This window comes from Heterodontus francisci, chromosome 3 (genome assembly GCF_036365525.1).
Source record: "Heterodontus francisci isolate sHetFra1 chromosome 3, sHetFra1.hap1, whole genome shotgun sequence".
In the NCBI taxonomy this organism is placed as follows: Eukaryota; Metazoa; Chordata; class Chondrichthyes; order Heterodontiformes; family Heterodontidae; genus Heterodontus; species Heterodontus francisci.
The window spans coordinates 161,196,422-161,216,846 of NC_090373.1; the positions used below are offsets into that span (position 1 = coordinate 161,196,422).

Genomic DNA, 20,425 nt, shown 5'->3' on the forward strand with positions numbered 1-20,425 from the left:
GTTCTAACGAAACATACCATACAGCTGATAGGAGGAACTTCAGGCTGCAATAGTACAGTAAAAATATACTGTGAATAGTCCTCAATGGTGGTCTCTGGTATGCGCCCAAGAGCTCTGGTTAATAAGCGTCATTGAGAGGATTTACAGCGCAAATCACTTCACGTTCCACTTAAACCCATTTCAGAAGCTTGAGGAGGATGCATTATCAGAACCTCGAGGAGGAAGCATTATCAGAACCTCGAGGTGCCTCCTATTTGAATTAATATGTAGTCATGCTCTCGTGGTTCTAGGAGGCAACTTTCACTATTTTTCAAATACATTTCCATAGTTGCCAGTATATACAAGTGTCCTATGCGGAGGTGAGAAAGTTTTTCTGTTCTATATAATGACTTCCCAAACATTAGAATTCCACTGGGATTTAAGAAAAAGATATTTATTCTGAATGCAATCCTACACAATCCAAAATAACTTTACGGTTTTAATTGAGAACTCAATGCATCTGTTAAATATTAACAGCAATAATATTGCGGTAATTTATTGAAAGAGACATGTTGGCAACAAATTTGATTTCATTCATTTGAAATGTCAATAATGACATTTATTTTTAAAAAAAACAAAGTTTAATATTTTGTAATACAACCACTAAGAAGTTGATGAAAACCCTATGCAAACACAAAAGACTTCATTCTGATATTTTGAATCAAGTACTGATCATCAGTAAACAAAACATTTCCAGCTTTGTTAGAGAAGCTGTAAATGGTTAAAATATCACATTTATAAAAACAGTTAGGAGTTTGTGCTGTAATTCTGAAGACTGCTGTCCAGTCACCTAGAATCATGCTTCCAGACACAGCTACTAGTAACTGAAAATGTTCACTATGCCAGAAGGTAGCTAAACCTTACACAAATAGCAATAGCTATAACATAACAAGATGCTGCAATACAAAAAATGCACAAAGCATTACAGTGTGTAAGTTTTGCAAGGAAGACAGAGAAACTCAAGAGTACACTATTTTTCTCTCAAGACAATACTTTGGGTAAAACTGAATTGTATCTATCACTACTTCACCAATTTCTGAAACAAAATGTAAAAAAAAAATCACACTGCCTTGTTTTACAGCAGAGATACAAGTTCTAGAAATACTTGCATATTTCAAAAGTTATACAGAGATGTGTTAGAATTCTAACAATTATGTCAGTATTGTCTCACAAACTGTGACTCATCACTGGAGTTTGTCACAGTACAGGCTCAGGTAGCTGCAGTATTCAGTTTGATAGTCTTAGCTCAACTTAGGCAGCCGGTGATCTCAGCAATCCATTAGCAGGAGTAGCAGCACCAACAACTTCCAACTATAAAAAAAAAGGTCCTGGAGGCACCAATCTTCTCGACCCCAATTTTTTTTTTAAACCCTCAACTCCAGTTACCTACAGCAACCACACATTATAACCTAGTAAAAAAGACAAGAGCGTATAGCTTGTTGCATCACTGCAAGACATTGAAAGTGTTAGGAATTACTTTGTGTTGTCAAAACACACAGGTGATCAAATACTCAGGTTACACATTGGTTCTTCACAGTTTTGCATTCTTTTCCTTCTGTGAAAGGTCCAGAGCTGAAGGCAAGCCACAGTGCACCAAGGGGTAACACTTTTCTCATGATGTGTGTTATGGCACAATGGAATTTATAGGTAATTTTGCCTACTTTGGTTGAAATGAACTGGCAGTTCCTCCAATGACAACTGGTACTTATGAAAGTGCAGACTCTTCATGTCAGGTATCGTGTAATGGCTGTCAAGGCATAAAGAAGTTCTGCCTGCATTCGAGCTTCCATGAGAAGCAAATTCACATGAATCTAGGGGATGGAAAAACAAGTTTTAAAAACAAACTCCATGTTAAAAGTGGCACTTGGGAAAAAAAAAGGGGGAAAAAGCACTTTCACACCAACATCTATTCATTTTAATGGCGTTTTTTTAAACTATAAGCTCAAGGTGAATGACGAGACCAATAATACAGATTAAAAGGAATTAAATAAAAAGGTAATGCAGTAATAATTAGGTGACACCATGCCTGGGTTTTAAAATCTGAAGAATGTTGAAGGAAAGTTAGTCTAGGAGTTACAAGGAGCCCCACAGTTTTCAGATTCTAGGAAAAAAATATAGTTGAATTGATAAACAAATTTGGAAGGTTTTCCTTTCCCTCCCCATTCCAAAGCTTTTTTCTTCCCTTTCCATCTAGGGTCCCACACATAGTGTGTTCTGATACTATAATCAATTAGCTGTTATTCATATTTCCAACATTACTCCAGTGGCTACATTTCAAAAGCACTCATTCAAAAGTTTCATTGGCTGTTATATGCCTTGGACATCCCAAGGTCATGAAAGGCACAATATTCTTTCTTTTATATGAAAGTGTGTCAGCAGGTCATTCGACTGCAAAGGCATCAAGGTAGAACCCAATTATGGCCTCAGCAGATGTCCACTTCAAGCAGAGATCACAGCATAATAAAAAGGGGTGAAAACTCTAGGAGAATTTCTGATTTCTAACCTAGGCTATGAGGTCAACTGCAGCACTTCTTTTACTCCACAAATGAAAAGATGCCTCAAGTTCATTGGACTAGTTTTATCAGATTCCAGAGGTAAAGGAGTGTGCTAACTGCAATAACTATATATTCTCATATTCATGCATTTATAACTATCATACTGAAATATTAAACCAATGTGAAAGGAGTATTATATAAAATTACCACCTCTCAGGAAGATGGGGTTTAAATCTCAGGAAAAATACAGTTCTCCAATGGTTTTAGGCTGTGGAAACTGAACTTGAAATGTCCTTACTGAAGTCAGCATTAAAAAACTAACAGTTCCAAAGTTAAAGACTACTTTTACATGGCAGGCTTTAAAAGTAGATTGCATTAGTAATTAAAACACAGGACTATTGTGGTTAGGATTGCTCTTCTGAGATTGAGGAAGTATGTTGAGATAATGTGCAGCATTGCGACAGGATCAGACCACATCATGTAAAAATCCAGTGGGTGAAAGGACTTGAAAAGTAAATATTCAGTGTATTTTTAAGAAATACTCAATTTCCACCTTAGTGCAATACCTTCTCAGAGTGTTTGAATCGTCTCCAGAAGCTGTCATACATTCTTTTTGTAGTCTTCGCTGGAGAACAGACTACAGTTTTTATATATACTTTAAAGTTCCGATCCAACAGTTGATTAACTTCACCATAGTCATAATCATCATATCTGTCACAAATAAATTGATACGGTTACTTACGTGGAATCATTTGCTATATTTCAGAATTATACAGAATTTTTATAAACTGACCTTATTCCAAACATGCAATGGATGTAGTTCCAGATGGCGCGTCTGAGCATTGAGGTATCAACATCTTTATGCATTGCCATAGTGTTGTAAGTCAGGTTGTAAACTATCTGAAACTTTTCATCCAATAACTGGCCAACATCTGGGTAAAGACGGTTAACAAGGGAGTATCCATGATCTTCCCAAGTATAATCCTGTGAAAAGATTTAAATGTACAAATTAGATTTGGTATTAACATAAAATTGTAGCAATTTCACGCAAGAGTGCAAGACAACAAGAAATGTATGACAGAATAAGTACTACCCATTCACAGGTCAGGACGAGAGTCTAAAACATTTATTGGTGGTCATATTAGTAACCTATTGCAACAACTATACCCTACCATCCACTCTGGATTGGTGAATGGTAACAAGATAAAACAACAAGATAAAAGATGAACTACCATGAATTTGACATTAGAATAAGATGCCATTATGTCCTCCACTGTATCAGCTGAAGATATTCCTATAATATTTAACAGTGGACTCATGTGAAATTGAGAAGGCCAGCCCACCTAACTGCATTAGTGATCTTATATGTCACCCACTCCAGGTGAGGGACACCATTTGTCAGTAGGACAAGACGAGCTTTGTGCAATGCCAACATTCATCACAATAACAAACAGCACTGCAATAATTACATCCATGAGTACTCCCTAGCATTTGACTCATCAATCAACAAAATGAAGCCATACAGTACTTGCAATTTAATCACCTTAGATGATCCTACAGACTGTTTATCATTTATGCTCCGAACAAGCCCTTATATCGGGATAAGAAAAATCACTAGGGAAGTTTGAATCCAATGTAGCTTGGCTTTTCCCTCCTTTCTAGTAGAGGAGGGGTCCATGAGGGGGAGGTGGTGGGAGAAAGAGAGAGGGAAAGATGGAGAGAAGGTGGGGAGGGAGGAGGCGGTGGTGGTGGGAACACAATAACCTAGTCTTTGCTCTGTACCTCACCCCAATTACATGACTAGATTGAGAAATCATGGACAAAGACCATGTCCTAAAACTATGTGACACAACAAACTGGTACATGATAGATCAAACGAAGAAAAAAAAAAATAGAATTTGACCTGAGCTCGAAACGTGGGCACATTTTGCTCATCCTGTCTGGGAAATTCTTTGTAACCATAGCTTGGATCTTCAAAATGACGAGAAACGTCCCTTGTGTCTACTGATTCCTCTTCATCTGGGGTAGAAACAAAAATGGGGACTGATTCAATTACCATGGAATCCACATCCCAAATTATTATTGCAGACTCTCACTTCCCCAGCATTTATATCATGAGTGTTCAAGTGTTATTTGATTAATGGACCTGAGTGCACACAATGGAGTTTCACAGGCCATGAATAAAGTTTAAAATGAAATAAAAAATGTAATTTGCATACACCTCAGGCAGTGTATCCCAACAGATTCTGGTTGTCTTAGGACCTGCCCATCACAAGATGGGAACAGGTTTCTACAAATCTCTGGATCCAAAGAGAAGCAAGAAATTTGGAAATAAAATACAGGTCATAGGCAAGACTGCAAGGGCTTGGTATTTCCATATCTATATGTATATATAGATAATATCTATAGATATTTAAAAAAAGAGTTAAAGTGAGCATTGGTCCTATAGTCTGGGGAATTAATAAGGGAAAATAAGGAGATGGCAGATGAATTGAACAGGTATTTTGCATCGATCTTCACTATAGAGGATGCAAGTAACATCCCAGAAATAGCTGTATATCAGGAAATGGAAGGGAGGGAGCAAGTCAAAAAAATTATCATCAACAAGGAACTGGTACTGAGCAAATTGTTGGAGCTGCAGGCTGACAAGTCCCCGGTCCTGATGGACTTTAGTTTTAGTTTTAGAGATACAGCACTGAAACAGGCCCTTCGGCCCACCGAGTCTGTGCCGACCATCAACCACCCATTTATACTAATCCTACACTAATCCCATATTCCCACCACATCCCCACATGTCCCTATATTTCCCTACCACCTACCTATACTAGGGGCAATTTATAATGGCCAATTAACCTATCAACCTGCAAGTCTTTGGCATGTGGGAGGAAACCGGAGCACCCGGAGGAAACCCATGCAGACACAGGGAGAACTTGCAAACTCCACACAGGCAGTACCCAGAATTGAACCTGGGTCACTGGAGCTGTGAGGCTGCGGTGCTAACCACTGCGCCGCCCCATCTAGGACTTCATCCTAGGATCCTAAAAGAAGTGGCTAGTGAGACTGTTGATGTGTTGGTTTTAATTTTCCAAAATTCCTGAGATTCAGGGAAGGTTCCATTAGAGTGGAAAATAGCGGATGTAACTCCTTTATTCAAAAAGGGAGACAGGAAGCAGGAAAATACAAGCCAGTTAGCTTAACATCTGTCTTAGGGAAAATGTTAGAAGCTATTATTAAAGATGTTATAGCAGGGTACTTAGGAAAATTCAAGGTAATCAGGCAGAGCCAACATGGTTTTGTGAAAGGGAAATCATGTTTAACCAATTTATTGGAGTTCTTTGAAGAAGTAACTTCTTGTGATGAAGGGGAACCGGTGGATGTACTATACTTAGATTTCCAGAAGGCATTTGATAAGGTGCCACATCAAAAGGTTATTGCAGAAAATAAAAACTCATGGTGTGGGGGTAACATACTGGCATGGATAGAAGATTGGCTAGCTAACAGGAAACAGAGTAAGCATAAATGGGTCATTTTCTGGTTGCCAAGATGTAACGAGTGGTGTGCTGCAGGGATCTGTGCTGGGGCCTCAACTTTTCATAATTTATATCAATGACTTGGATGAAGGGACCGAAGGTATGGTTGCTAAATTTGCTGATGACACAAAGATAGGTAGGAAAGTTAGTTGTGAAGCAGACATAAGGAGGCTACAAAGGGATATAGATAGGTTAAACCAGTGGGCAAAGATCTGGCAAATGGAGTATAATGTGGGAAAATGTGAAATTGTCCATTTTGGCAGGAAAAATAAAAAAGCACATTATCTAAAATGGTGAGATTGCAGGGCTCTGAGATGCAGAGGTATCTGGTTGTCCTAGTGCATGAATTGCAGAAGGTTAGTGTGCAGGTACAGCAAGTAATCAGAAAAGCTAATAGAATGTTATCGTTTATTATGAGGGGAATTGAATACAAAAGTAGGGAGGTTATGCTTCAGTTATACAGGGCATTGGTGAGATCAAATCTGTAGTACTGAGTACAGTATTGGTCTCCTTATCTAAAGGAGGATGTAAATGTATTGGAAGCAGAGGAGGTTTACTAGACTAATACCTGGAATGGGTCGTCTTATGAGGAAAGGTTAGACAGGCTAGGCTTGTATCCACTGGAGTTCAGAAGAGTAAGAGGTGACTTGATTGAAACATATAAAATACTGAGGGGTCTTGATAGGGTGGATGTGGAAAAGATGTTTTCTCTTGTGGGAGAATCTAGAACTAGGGGCCACGTTATAAAAATAAGGGCTCTCCCATTTAAGGCAGAGATGAGGAGAATTTTTTTGTTGGAGGGTCCTGAGCCTTTGAAACTCTCTTCCTCAAAAGGCAGTGGAAGCAGAGTCTTTAAATATTTTGAAGGCAGAGGTAGATAAATTCTTGATAAGCAAGGGGGTGAAAGGTTATCAGGGGTAGGCGGGAATGTGGAATCGAGGTTACAAATCAGATCAGCCATGATTTTACTGAATGGCAGAGCAGGCTCAAGGGGCCGTGTGGCCTACTCCTGCTCTGAATTCGTATGTTCGTAGATGGTCCACTGATGTTATCCTGGACACTGCTGCTCCAAATATTTACGTCCTGTGCAGTACAGATTTTCTCTAACACTTTCTACATGCAATATATTATTTTTTGTACATCTTCAGTACCCTGTAGCTTACATAGAATTGTAAGCACAATAATTAAATAAGGTGACCACAAATCAATATTAACAATACTTCAACACAAATATCTTATTCTCACCAGTCGGTACCACATAGAGACTCTCGGCCTTTTCTCTCTCAAATCGTGTTGCCATCTCCTCTTGACTTGCCTCCTCTTCGTCTCTACATTCTTGCAGCTGTTTCATTTTTTCCATTAGAGCTTCCACCTCACTAATCGTCTCTGTGCCCTGCTAAAGGTAAACAGACCATTTCATCAACTGTACTGCAATTTCCATTGTATTCTAAAAATGATTTCCTGTATGATTTAAATAAGTGATGAAATACTATGCGATGACATTCAACTTTGCAGCTGAAGTCACTCGGCTTAGTCTTGATAAGAGTAGGATTTTGTTTTGTCTCTTTCATTACTAATGTACAGAATGTCTTTACATACATTAAAAAAAAGTAAATAGCCTCATTACAATTTTTTTTGGAATGGTTGAGTGAAGGGAAGAGGAGGAGAGAAAGATCCTGTAGTTTGTCACTTAGGAAATAAATGGCCTTTTACTAGTCTGATGTATTCTCATTTACTTACATAGGAATACATAAAAAGCAAATGTTCTATCTGCAATACTGATACACAGAAGTAAACTATTTCTTGTATTCTTAATGTTTCCATAGGAATAGTTATTTTAAGTTTCAACTTTTATTGTAAAAACCGATCATCTACATTTATTTTTGGTGTGTGTGTGCTATCATTTGCATGTAATGAGAAAGACGACTGAACACTTTTGAACTTACTTCCCTTCCTTCTTGGTCATTCAGTAGATCTCCCACACCATTATTGCCATTTGTAAAATCACATACATAGCAACTACCAACAGACGGGAGTCGGAAAGTGTGGCCTCCATCACAATGTATTTCAGGACTGACACCACAGCCATATGTGAAAGATGCAAGAGAATGATAGTGTGTGAGCAGTACGACCACATGTACTAACTCAGCCAGTGACCAGCCATGCTCCTCAGCTTTTAAGAGTTTCTGTAATAAAGACAAGAAATTATGTTAATGGTACTGCCACAAGCTACAACTTCATGTCATTCCCATCTGCCCCTTTAAACTTTGTCAGTGTTTTGGTCCCTCAGATTTGTACTGGGAAGTTAATGGTATGATATTTTGGTTCCATTCCCCAGGGTATTAGGTTTTTCATAATCAATAAAAAGGAAAGATACTGTCAAATCTTTTCATTATATTTCATGACTTTTTTTTCATTTTATGATATAAAAGGCATTCTTTTCTCTCATTCCTATAAAAGAATCTTCTTGAGGTTGTAATGTAGAACTCCTGCACAATCCCCACAGTCCAGGTTATGAATGTTTAATAGTCCGAGAAAAGGCAAAGGGTAGATGGAGAAAGAAACAAACTTGCATTAATATAGCACCTTATCACAATCTCAACATGTCTCAGAAATGCTTTACAAGCAATGGCTTACTTATGGTGCAACCACAGCCATGGAAACACATAGCAACTACAGAAAGATTCTTTCAACAGAAAATGAAGACAGCACTTCAAACATTACAGCATTCCCACAGTCCTGCTCTGATGTACCAGCCTAGAATATGTGCTCAAGTCTTATGGTGGAACTTGAATCTGCAATCACTTGACTCAGAGAGGAGTGCTACCAGAGCCAAGCTTGACATTGAGGTAATCCAGAAGCAATACGCAAAGTAATATTGTGCAATATCATAAAACTATATTCTAAAATTAATCTATTGCGTACATTTTTAAAACACTTTCACCAACAGGCGAAGTACATGCAAGAGTCATCACAAAATAATGTTGCCTAACAGCATATTAAAGGATATAATTGTTGTCTGGAGTTTCAAAATCATGAATCCCTGACCAAAAAATGAGAACTGTAGCTTATGTTTATACAGTACCTTTAGTGTACCAAAATATGAGTCAGCAATCAGAGAGAATAAGGGGAAAATTTGTGAAAGCACAAAGATATGTTTTGAAAGGAAACTGATGGAGGGGAGAGGTGTGACAAGGTGGAAGGGCTTAGGGAGCAGTGTGGGAACAAGCCAGTGGAGAACTGTGCCAGAGGACAATTGAGAATACTGTAGTTCAGAGGTAGAAGGTGGAGGGTTAAGTAATGGGTTGGATGAAGTTGCAGAAAAGATGAATGATGATATGGGAGGATATTTAGATGAAGAGCTTGAAGGCTATGTACTGATGAATGGGGAGCCAATAGAAATTGGCACGAATAGGGGTAACAGATGAGTGGGATTGTATGGGGTTTAACTACAGGCAGCCATAATTACCATGTCTTTAAAAGCCCACCATCTGTCCTCTGGACTGAAAGCATTTTATTTTGGCTGCAACTAGTGAGAGGACCAGCTGTAGTCAGAAAGTGCTCTGTGGCTGAGGCAATTAAGCATACAAACCTCTATTTTGGATATAAAAATAACCCATGAACTCCTCCAAACTTGTATCAGAAGCGATGATCGAGGGAGGAGGGGTATGTACTTCAAAGGTGGTTGTTAACAATGAAGAGGAGGAATTTGGAATTTCCCATGCACTCCAGAATGATCCTGAAGCAGTAAAATGATTTAGTCAGAGGGGGAGAAATGACCCTGATACCCTCATCCGTACTTTTGTTATCTCCAGACTAGATTATTCCAGTTCTCTCCTGGACAGCCTGTCATCCTGCACCTTCCATAACTCTGCTGTCCATATCCTAACCTGTACCAAGTCCCATTCATCAATACTCCTGCACCGCTTCATTGGCTTATCAGCCATCAACACCTTTAATTTAAAATTCTCATCCTCGTGTTCAAATGCATCCATGGCCTTACCCCTCCCTATTTCGCACCTCACCCAGCCCTACAACCCTCCTAGACCCCTATGTTCCTCTAACTGGTGTCATGGTATCTAGTCCCAAAGCTCTGGAATTCCAGCTCTAAACCTTTCCACCTCTCTTTCCTTTTAAGACCACCCTAAAATAAGTCAGGCTTCCCAATAGCTAGCTTTTTGGCTTGGCATTAATGTTTTGTCTACATTACACTTCTGTGAAGCTGCTTAGGACATTTTCCTACATCAAAGGCTCTATACAAATCATTACTGTGATTTTAAAACAAAATTCAGGTGTACTTCAGACTTGAGTGCTCAAAAATAGGCATTGTACCAGGGAATTTGTGGAGTTAGGAGATCACAAGGGATCTAATGGGAATGAAAGCATCAGGAAAAAGAAGCATGAATGTAAACCCGTGGTGGGTAGAGGGCCAGGATGTTGGAGAGGGGGAGCTGGGGTAGGGTACACAGAAGCAGAGGGAGGCAGTTTTTATTTTACCCCAGAGATAGAGGAGGTTATACAAGACAGGGAGATGCGGACAGCAAGGCAGATAAGGAAATGATCAGAACTGGCCCGGTCATTGGTGGAGACCTTAGAAATGGTGAGGCCTCATATAATGCAAAGGATGTGGCCCTGACTGGAAAGAGTAATATTTATGATGAAGTTGAGAGAGGACAAGAGGGGGAAGGGGAAAAGGTGGCAGAAGGCAGACAGGTGAAATTCAGGAATAAAAACAAGAAATGCTGGAATCACTCAGCAGGTCTGGCAGCATCTGTGGAAAGAGAAGCAGAGTTAACGTTTCGGGTCAGTGACCCTTCATCGGAACTGCTAAACAAGGTAAAAGAGACAAACGAAAATCCCGTTGGAGAGAAGAGCAGAACTTCTTCAAGGTAGGCATTCCTGGAAGAGAAGTGGCAGTGAATTAAACACTAAAATAAAAGCAAAATACTGCAGATGCTGGAAATCTGAAATAAAAACAAGAAATGCTGGAATCACTCAGCAGGTCTGGCAGCATCTGTGGAAAGAGCAGAGTTAACGTTTTGGGTCAGTGACCCTTCATCGGAACTGAAATTCAGGTGTAGGTGGAAATCAGAGGATCACTCACCTCAATATGGTCTTTGGTAATAAGCCAGGGCCTGTGAGCAAGAATTTTATTCACTTCACTTAAAGTTTGAAGCTTCCGAGGGGCGGAATCTAATCCTGCTAGCCACTTGGGATCCCCACCAACTTGGAGAAAGTCATTAGCGTGGAGATTGACAAGATATGAACACTGGTGTCGAGCTGCAGCCTGTAGAAAAGCCAGAAGTTCAGACAGTTAATGTTCCAAATCTCATCAAAAAGCATAAATTTCATTTTATTCCCTGAACAATACTAATTAGGCATAACATACTCTAACTTATCTTTCATTATTCATGAGAAATATTCCTATTACAACTTCCTTTGTCGTTTTACAGTGACAAAATTAGTTTTGGCAAAACTGAAAAGGCTGAAGCTAGATACGAAAGTTATTCTATTATAATCTTAAAACAATTGGGGGCCTTGCACCAAAATCCAAAACAAACTAAACTTTGTTTTCAAGTATTATAGAACTACATTTCTCAGTTAGCATTACTAATGAACAGGGAGGATGGTATAGCATCCAACAGATAAAAAAAAAACTTAAAACACTGCACAAACTGCACCAATGGGCCAATAGCCTTTCCTCACCCTTTTTGCGTCTTCATAAATGTAGAACCAAATGTGCAAAACTGTTTTAAGATGAAAGATAAGTGTACTGTGAATGCTGAAAATTTTCACAGCTTAGATTTAAAAATTACAATCTTTTTTAATTGCTTTATTCGTACTTTCCAGATATAAGCAACTGCCTGGTTTAAACATGAACTTTTTAAAGTGGTGGGCACTGTAATTTGAAAGCTATTTTTCATGCTGAGGAGACTGACCTATATTTAAAAAAAAACAGATGCACTCAAGCAGAGTGCTAGCTTTCGTCAATGAAAAATACTCAGGTCGGAAGAAAGCCAAGCAGTGAATTGACGTCATGATTTGCACTGCTGGTTAATTGTCAATTCCAATTCCCCACTCCCCACCCCAACGTTTCTATGGTGTTGTTACTCTGCCTAATAATAACAGGAACAAGAAAAAGGTGTGGATGACTGGCACTTTTTGAGGAGTCCCTGCATCACTTTACTTGTAGGATTACAAGACAGGAAAGTCACCTTAGTAGTTGACAGCCGTGGAACTCATATGAAGAGCCGAACCCATTACCTACTACTCTTGGGCTTGAAATTCATCCCACCAGTAAAGGAAGTAGCTAGATCAGACACTGTTGAGGATTCCACAAGGGCAACAACAGCCCATTCTGAAGCAGGAAACCTGTGCTAGTGTGTGTGCGCTTGTGTGAGAGAGAGAGAGAGAGAAAAAGAGAGAGAGGAAAAAGAGAGTTCTCGAGTGTGAAACCAATGTCTATGTGGTGAGGAAGTCTGGATTACCTAGATTGCTGATACTGTGCAGGAGAATGCTTCTGCTATGGGCGTGACAGCAAAAGAAAGGCCCAAGCAATTGAGTCCAATAAGCATATAGGGGTAGAGGAACCAATCTCAGACTAATGAGAAAGGGGCTAAAAATTAAGCCACCTATCTTTATGGACTTTTTACTCAGCTGAACACTTTATGGCTGAATGTGTTGTCAGCAGTAAGCAGACCACAATCAGAGTATTTGGAAAATAGCTGAACTTTGCATTGCACAGTTTGTATACAGTGTTCAAGTTTTGATCATGTGCATGTCAACATTTGCTTTGATGTTTTAAGGTGCAGTATTCCCACAGCGCTGTGCTGTTCTGTTGAACTAATTACTTTGAAGTATTGGATAATTTTGCTCTTTTCTAAGCACGTAACTATTTTGAGTTAACAGTAGACTGTACACTTCATACTTTACCTTAACAATGCTACAAAGGGGACTCACCATTATTGCAATGTAGTGTCGATAATGATATGGCAACGGACCATCCACCTGCATCAGGTAGTGTTGGGTTTTGAGAAAACTGTCAAGGTACCGTGGATGGAATCCCATCAACAAAGTGATGTTGTCCAGGCGACCCAAAGTAGCAAATGCTTCAATAAATAGTACGCGTGTCTCTGCATCTTCTCTTCCTAATTGGAGGATCTGTTTCAAAATATTTAAATTGTCACCTCATGTATTGACACTGACCACAGTAATCATCACTACATGGCAGTTGCCTCTACACACACCTATAATAGTGCAGGTCAACCAAAGCCTAATTTCATTCAAGCAAGTCTGACGCCTTCGATATTAGCTTGAAGGGGAATTTGGCTGAAATAATTTCTCCTCAACATATAAAGATGTTCTGACATTGGCAAACAGGATTAAGGAAAATCCCAAGGCTTTTTATACGTATATAAAGAGCAAGAGGGTAACTAGGGAAAGGGTTGGCCCACTCAAAGACAGAGAAGGGAATCTATGTGTGGAGCCAGAGGAAATGGGCGAGGTACTAAATGAGTACTTTGCATCAGTATTCACCAAAGAGAAGGACTTGGTGGATGATGAGCCTAGGGAAGGGAGTGTAGATAGTCTCAGTCATCTCATGATCAAAAAGGAGGTGGTGTTGGGTGTCTTGCAAAGCATTAAGGTAGATAAGTCCCCAGGGCCTGATGGGATCTACCCCAGAATACTAAGGGTGGCAAGGGAAGAAATTGCTGGGGCCTTGACAGAAATCTTTGCATCCTCATTGGCTACAGGTGAGGTCCCAGAGGACTGGAGAATAGCCAATGTTGTTCCTTTGTTGAAGAAGGGTAGCAAGGATAATCCAGGAAATTATAGGCCGGTGAGCCTTACGTCAGTGGTAGGGAAATTATTAGAGAGGATTGCTCGGGACAGGATTTACTCCCATTTGGAAACATACAAACTTATTAGCGAGAGGCAGCATGGTTTTGTGAAGGGGAGGTCGTGTCTCACTAATTTGATTGAGTTTTTTGAGAAAGTGACAAAGATGATTGATGAAAGAAGGGCGGTGGATGTTGTCTATATGGACTTCAGTAAAGCCTTTGACAAGGTCCCTCATGGCAGACTGGTACAAAAGGTGAAGTCACACGGGATCAGAGGGGAGCTGGCAAGATGGATACAGAACTGGCTCAGTCATAGAAGACAGAGGGTAGCAGTGGAAGGGTGCTTTTCTGAATGGAGGGCTGTGACTAGTGGTGTTCCGCAGGGATCAGTGCTGGGACCTTTGCTCTTTGTAGTATATATAAATGATTTGGAGGAAAATGTAGCTGGTCTGATTAGTAAGTTTGCGGACGACACAAAGGTTGGTGGAGTTGCGGATAGTGATGAGGATTGTCAGAGGATACAGCAGGATATAGATCGGATGGAGACTTAGGCAGAGAAATGGCAGATCGAGTTTAATCCGGACAAATGTGAGGTAATGCATTTTGGAAGATCTAATGCAGGTGGGAAGTATACAGTAAATGGCAGAACCCTTGGGAGTATTGACAGGCAGAGAGATCTGGGCGTACAGGTCCACAGGTCACTGAAAGTGGCAACGCAGGTGGATAAGGTAGTCAAGAAGGCATTCGGCATGCTTGCCTTCATCGGTCGGGGCATAGAGTATAAAAATTGTCAAGTCATGCTGCAGCTGTACAGAACTTTAGTCAGACCACACTTAGAATATTGCGTGCAATTCTGGTCACCACACTACCAGAAGGACGTGGAGGCTTTGGAGACAGTACAGAAGAGGTTTACCAAGATGTTGCCTGGTCTGGAGTGCATTAGCTATGAGGAGAGGTTGGATAAACTCGGACTGTTTTCACTAGAACGACGGAGGTGGAGGGGTGACATGATAGAGGTTTACAAAGTTATGAGCGGTATGGACAGAGTGGATAGTCAGAAGCTTTTTCCCAGGGTGGAAGAGTCAGTTACTAGGGGACATGGGTTTAAGGTGAGAGGGGCAAAGTTTAGAGGGGATGTGCGAGGCAAGTTCTTTACACAGAGGGTGGTGAGTGCCTGGAACTTGCTGCCAGGGGAGATGGTGGAAGCAGGTACGATAATGACGTTTAAGAGGCATCTTGACAAATACATGAATAGGATGGGATTAGAGGGATACGGTCCTCGGAAGTGCAGAAGGTTTTAGTTTAGGCAGGCATCAAGATCGGGCGCAGGCTTGGAGGGCCGAATGGCCTGTTCCTGTGCTGTACTGTTCTTTGTTCTATTATACTTTACAAAATAAATCTGCAATATCTCACAGAAGAGTGGAGTTCTTAGTTTGAAATGGTCACTATATGGCAGCAATTATTCACAAGTAGAGAAATTATAATAGAACAGCTAAGTCTGTAACCGATTTATTCACCTTACCAATTGGAGATGTCTGGGGCGGAGTGGGGGGGGGGAATAAATACTGCAAACTGCATTTTTTTCAGGCCAAAATGATTACTTCTAGCCGTTTCTTTTAAAAAGTTACAATGCCTCAATTCTTTTCCATTTTAATGTTTTAACGTTAAATGGATTCTATTTTGCAGAGAAATTTAGGAAAATTCCCAGCTCAAATTTAAGTTGATAATTGGTTTGTGCATATTACAAAATGAATCTGCTCTTAAGTTTCTGTGCCAATTCCACACACAGACACAAATGTAAAACCACAAAACTCTGCCCCTTATCACACTGAATCATGAAGAAAAATACCTTTCTAATTAACCTATGTCATACAGTAGGACAGAACATTTTCATTGCCTCTTTTAGAGAGGAGGGAAAAATAAAAAGGATGGTAGATGTAAACAGTCAAGGCGTTCAAGTTATTGGCTATAGGGCTATTATAGTTCATTCTGCAAATATGTCTTGCCAAGCCATGAAGCATTACTGCAGTGCTGCACTTTCCCAAGTTAAAAGCATTTTGGTTTGAATAGTGGAGACTCGTATGCTAGAGAAACATACATACTTCTTTTTCAGGGATGAATTCACTTGGTCCTTGCCCCAAAGGTCTGGGGATTCTCACTCCCATTTCCTATAAATAAAGATAACAGTACTTAAAATTAACTCTGCAAGAGGAAAAACTGTAAGAAAGTAAACTTACAGTTGCGAATTCTAGTAAAGTTAGTTGGAATCAGTAATAGAGCATCAATAATTTGTCCGAAATTTATCCATTTAGTGAGGTAACAGAATACATGTTAGTATAAACATCAAAAACACAGATTAGTGGCATCAGTCTTTTTTGATAACTCCGCAATCTCTCTGAAATGAACACTGGACCGCTGTAGGCTGAATGTTCTTTAAAACCACTTGGCCTGCTGCCTAGAGCACATTGTTCAAGCAGTTTCCTAGCACGAGATTAAAATCCACTGAAACAAGGCAATTTCACAGTAGCTTTTCTACAACTCACTACAAAAGAGGACATGGACAAATCTATACACAATACAAAGCTATACACAAGTTTATTTAAATGAGATTGCATGATTTAAAAAACATTTGCACTTCTCAACTGTGGCACTACTCCAATGTATTAGTTGGCCTGGTGCCGAGAACATACAGTTCTGCAACTTCTGCATCAACAACCGAGCTGGTTTGAGACAGCCTTGTTTTTTTTTCTCCTGCTCACTGTTTAAGATGATCAGTTGAGATACCGTGCATTGGTTAAGAAATTATAACTACTCAGAAATATGGCAAGTAGTTCAACATCTGTCAACTGTAGCAAGTTGCTTCACAAAATTTTCAGCAAAACCTTGATGCACCTGTAACCACTACACAATAGCAAAGCGCTGGAAAACTGAGGCTAATAACTCAGCAAAAGGAAAGCAATAATGCAATACTTTGTTCCTACAGAGTAACAATTTTTATTTACAAAGTACAACTTTGCCCTCCCCATTACAACATGCAAAGGTTTACATATTTATAGAATTATAGAATGGTTACAGCACAGAATAAGGCCATTCAGCCCACCGTGTCCATGCCAGCTCTCTGCAAAAGCAACTCAGCTAGTCCAACTTCCCTAACCTTTCCACATAGCCCTACATTTTTTTTTATCTGCAGGTGCTTATCCAATTTCCTTTGGAAAGCTATGATTGAATCTGCCTCCACCATATTCAGGCAGTGCATTCCAGATCCTAACCACTCACTGCGCAGAAGTTTTTCTTCATGGTGCCTATGGTTCTTCTGCCAATCACCTTAAATCTGTGTCCACTAATTCTCAGCCCCTCTGTCAAAGGGAACAGTTTTCTCTCAATCTACTCTGTTCAGACCCCTCAAGATTTTAAACGCCTCTATCAAATCTCCTCTCAATCATCTCAGGAGAACAACCCCAGCTTCTCCGATCTACCCAGATAACTGAAGTCCCTCAAATTGTTAGCTTTTAAGTGTAATATTAGTGCAAAAGCAACTTAACATTTGGTATGAAGAAAATAGCAAGTCACTTCATGGTTTAACTTCATCTGCATCAAATAGTATGGGGGAAAAAAGGTTAGTTGGGACCAGTAATAGAGAAAAAGCAGGGGGTTTGCGTCTAAAAATAAGAGCTGCCATGACTGACAAATGACAGAGCAGGTTGGATGGGCCGAACAGTCTACTCTTGTTTCTATAAATACAATCTTTTACAAAGAAATAGAGAATAATCTTGTGCTTAATCCCATTTACAAAAAGCAGATTCAATAGTAACTTTCAAAAGGGAACTGGATATATACTTGAAAATGAAAAATTTGCAAGGCTGTGGGGAAACAGCAAGGTAATAGTACTATTGAAATTCTTTCAGAGCTGACACAGATGCAATGGACTGAATGGATTCCTTCCATGTGCAAAATTCTCTGATTCCTTTGTCCTGACATCTACTTCTGTCTGATTATGACTCTGGCAAAGCACCTTGGAACATTTTAAATAAAGCACCTTTAACAAAGCACAAAGAAAAACCACTCAAATTTGTAAAGATACTCCACCACCATTGTCTCCTTGGGGTGCCTTCTCTGCACATTCACTATCCCCTTTGTGAAATAGTTACATTTAAATAGTTTACTTCATCACTGCTCTGGGCTATCTGGTCTCAGTTATGGAATTTCTGGTGATGTTGAACAATGTGTGTACTTATTCTGAAATAGAGTTATACAGCACAGAAACAGGCCCTTTGGCCCACCATGTCTGTGCCGGCCATCAAGCACCTAACTATTCTAATCCCATTTTCCAGCACTTGGCCCATAGCTTTCTACGTTCTCCTTTGCACCCTCGCCAGTGTAATCACATCCTTCCTATAGTGTGGTGCCCAGAACTGTACACAGTACTCCAGCTGTTGCCTCACTAGCGTTTTAGACAGCTGCATCATAACCTCCCTGCTCTTATATTCTATGCCTAGGCTAATAAAGGCAAGTATCCCATATGCCTTCTGAACCACCTTATCTCCCTGTGCTGCTGCCTTCAGTGATCTATAGACAAGTACACCAATGTCACTCTGACCCTCTGTAATTCCTAGGGTCCTACCATCCATTGTTTATTCCTTTGCCTTGTTAGCCCTCCCAAAATGCATCACCTCACACTTCTCAGAATTAAATTCCATTTGCCACTGCTCTGCCCATCTTACCAGCTCATCTATATCGTCCTGTAATCTAAGGCTTTCCTCCTCACTATTTACGACACCACCAATTTTCGTGTCATCTGTGAACTTACTGATCATACCTCCTATATTCACGTCTAAATCATTAATGTACACTACAAACAGCAAGGGTCCCAGTACCGATCCCTGTGGTACACCACTGGTCACAGGTTTCCAATTGCAAAAACAACCCTCGACCATCACCCTCTGCCTCCTGCCACTGAGCCAATTTTGGATCCACTTTGCCAAATTGCCCTGGATCCCATGGGAATGGTGTGTTATTTAGGGAAAAGGTGGAACTATTTGATAGTGACTTGCTAATTCATCCTCTTAAGTGAGGGTTGCTGACTTTTAGATCCTGTAATGTAAAATTTTCAAGGCTAAGAACGACAGATTTTTAATCAGGAAAACTGATTTTTATTTCTTCATTCATGAGATGTGGGCGTTGCTGGTTTGGCCAGCATTTATTGCCCATCCCCATCAAAGGATATGGATCAAAGGTGAATAATTGGAGTTGATACAGATCAGCCACGATCTAACTGAATAGCAGAATGGGCTAGAGGGGATGAATGGATTCCTCCTGTTTCTATGTGCTGAAAAGCTATCTTCTGTGACTAACTGCAAGATCTCCATAACCTTTACTATAATCCATCATGTTCTTGGCTTTTAAAAGAAAAAACTGATGTACCCTCAGCCTATCTACATATCCATTTCACAAAATATGCTTGAAACTGCATTGAGAAAATTCAAATCAAAACAAAAAGTGCTGGAAAATAGCAGGTCTGGCAGCATTTGTTGAGAGAAGCAAAATTAACGTTTCAAATAAGTGATCTTTTATCATGACCTGATGAAAGGTCACTGACCTGAAACGTTAATTTTGTTTCTCTCTCCACAGATGCTGCCAGACCCGCTGATTATTTTCCAGCACTTTGTTTTTATTTCAGATTTCCAGCATCTGCAGTATTTTGCTTTTATTAAGAAAATTGAAATGTTTTTCAGATACAGTAATATGATTGTAAATAGGAAGCTTCCCACTAGATTTTTTCACTATCTAAAGGTTTCTCTATTACATCTGAGGGCTTTAGGTCAGTATTTCTATTTCATATTATGGTTATTTAAAAAGGTCACGTATAATTTTCACAAGACCACTGAACACTTGAGGGAGAGGAGAGAAGGGAGTAGAAAGAAGGATTAAATGTTCAGTGCTTATCCTCTTATACGCCATTCCTCATTTTTTGACAATGCATTAGTCAGAATCATTCACCTGATCGGAGTTAGCCAAAATAGTGCTTAAACTGGTAGCAGAGAAAGACCAGCATATGCTTTAGTAAAATTTTGTTAGGCGTATAGAACTAAACCAACATTCAATTGTAACTTCGTACTGTTCTCAAAAAACTTTTAATACTAAACTATTCAGACATGCCTAGTTAAATGTTTAGTCTACAAAGTCTCAAACTTTACAGGAAATTCAACTGGACCAGCTACATAAATGCCATGGTTACCGGGCGGCACAGTGGCGCAGTGGTTAGCACCGCAGCCTCACAGCTCCAGGGACCTGGGTTCGATTCCGGGTACTGCCTGTGTGGAGTTTGCATGTTCTCCCTGTGTCTGCGTGGGTTTTCTCCGGGTGCTCCGGTTTCCTCCCACAAGCCAAAAGACTTGCAGGTTGATAGGTAAATTGGCCATTATAAATTGTCACTAGTATAGGTAGGTGGTAGGGAAATATAGGGTCAGGTGGGGATGTTTGGTAGGAATATGGGATTAGTGTAGGATTAGTATAAATGGGT

At 39.9% G+C, this 20,425-nt stretch overlaps 1 protein-coding gene across 3 annotated transcripts in view; it reads right to left on the reverse strand.

Annotated features, from left to right (window-relative positions):
- Positions 1-417: 417 nt before the first annotated feature.
- Positions 418-20,425, reverse strand: part of sesn1 (sestrin 1) — a 192,545-nt gene continuing 172,537 nt past the window's right edge. For 2 of the 3 annotated variants that reach the window (XM_068027182.1, XM_068027184.1), the window contains exons 2-10: positions 16,008-16,073; positions 13,025-13,225; positions 11,169-11,351; positions 8,011-8,250; positions 7,310-7,460; positions 4,438-4,553; positions 3,328-3,518; positions 3,101-3,245; positions 418-1,850 (exon numbers count right to left, since the gene is read on the reverse strand). In XM_068027182.1, the coding sequence (XP_067883283.1) occupies positions 1,764-1,850; positions 3,101-3,245; positions 3,328-3,518; positions 4,438-4,553; positions 7,310-7,460; positions 8,011-8,250; positions 11,169-11,351; positions 13,025-13,225; positions 16,008-16,073 (1,380 nt within the window). In that variant the 3' untranslated portion in view covers positions 418-1,763. The remainder of the gene's footprint in view (positions 1,851-3,100; positions 3,246-3,327; positions 3,519-4,437; positions 4,554-7,309; positions 7,461-8,010; positions 8,251-11,168; positions 11,352-13,024; positions 13,226-16,007; positions 16,074-20,425) is intronic. The other variant, XM_068027183.1, reaches the window with a different exon arrangement.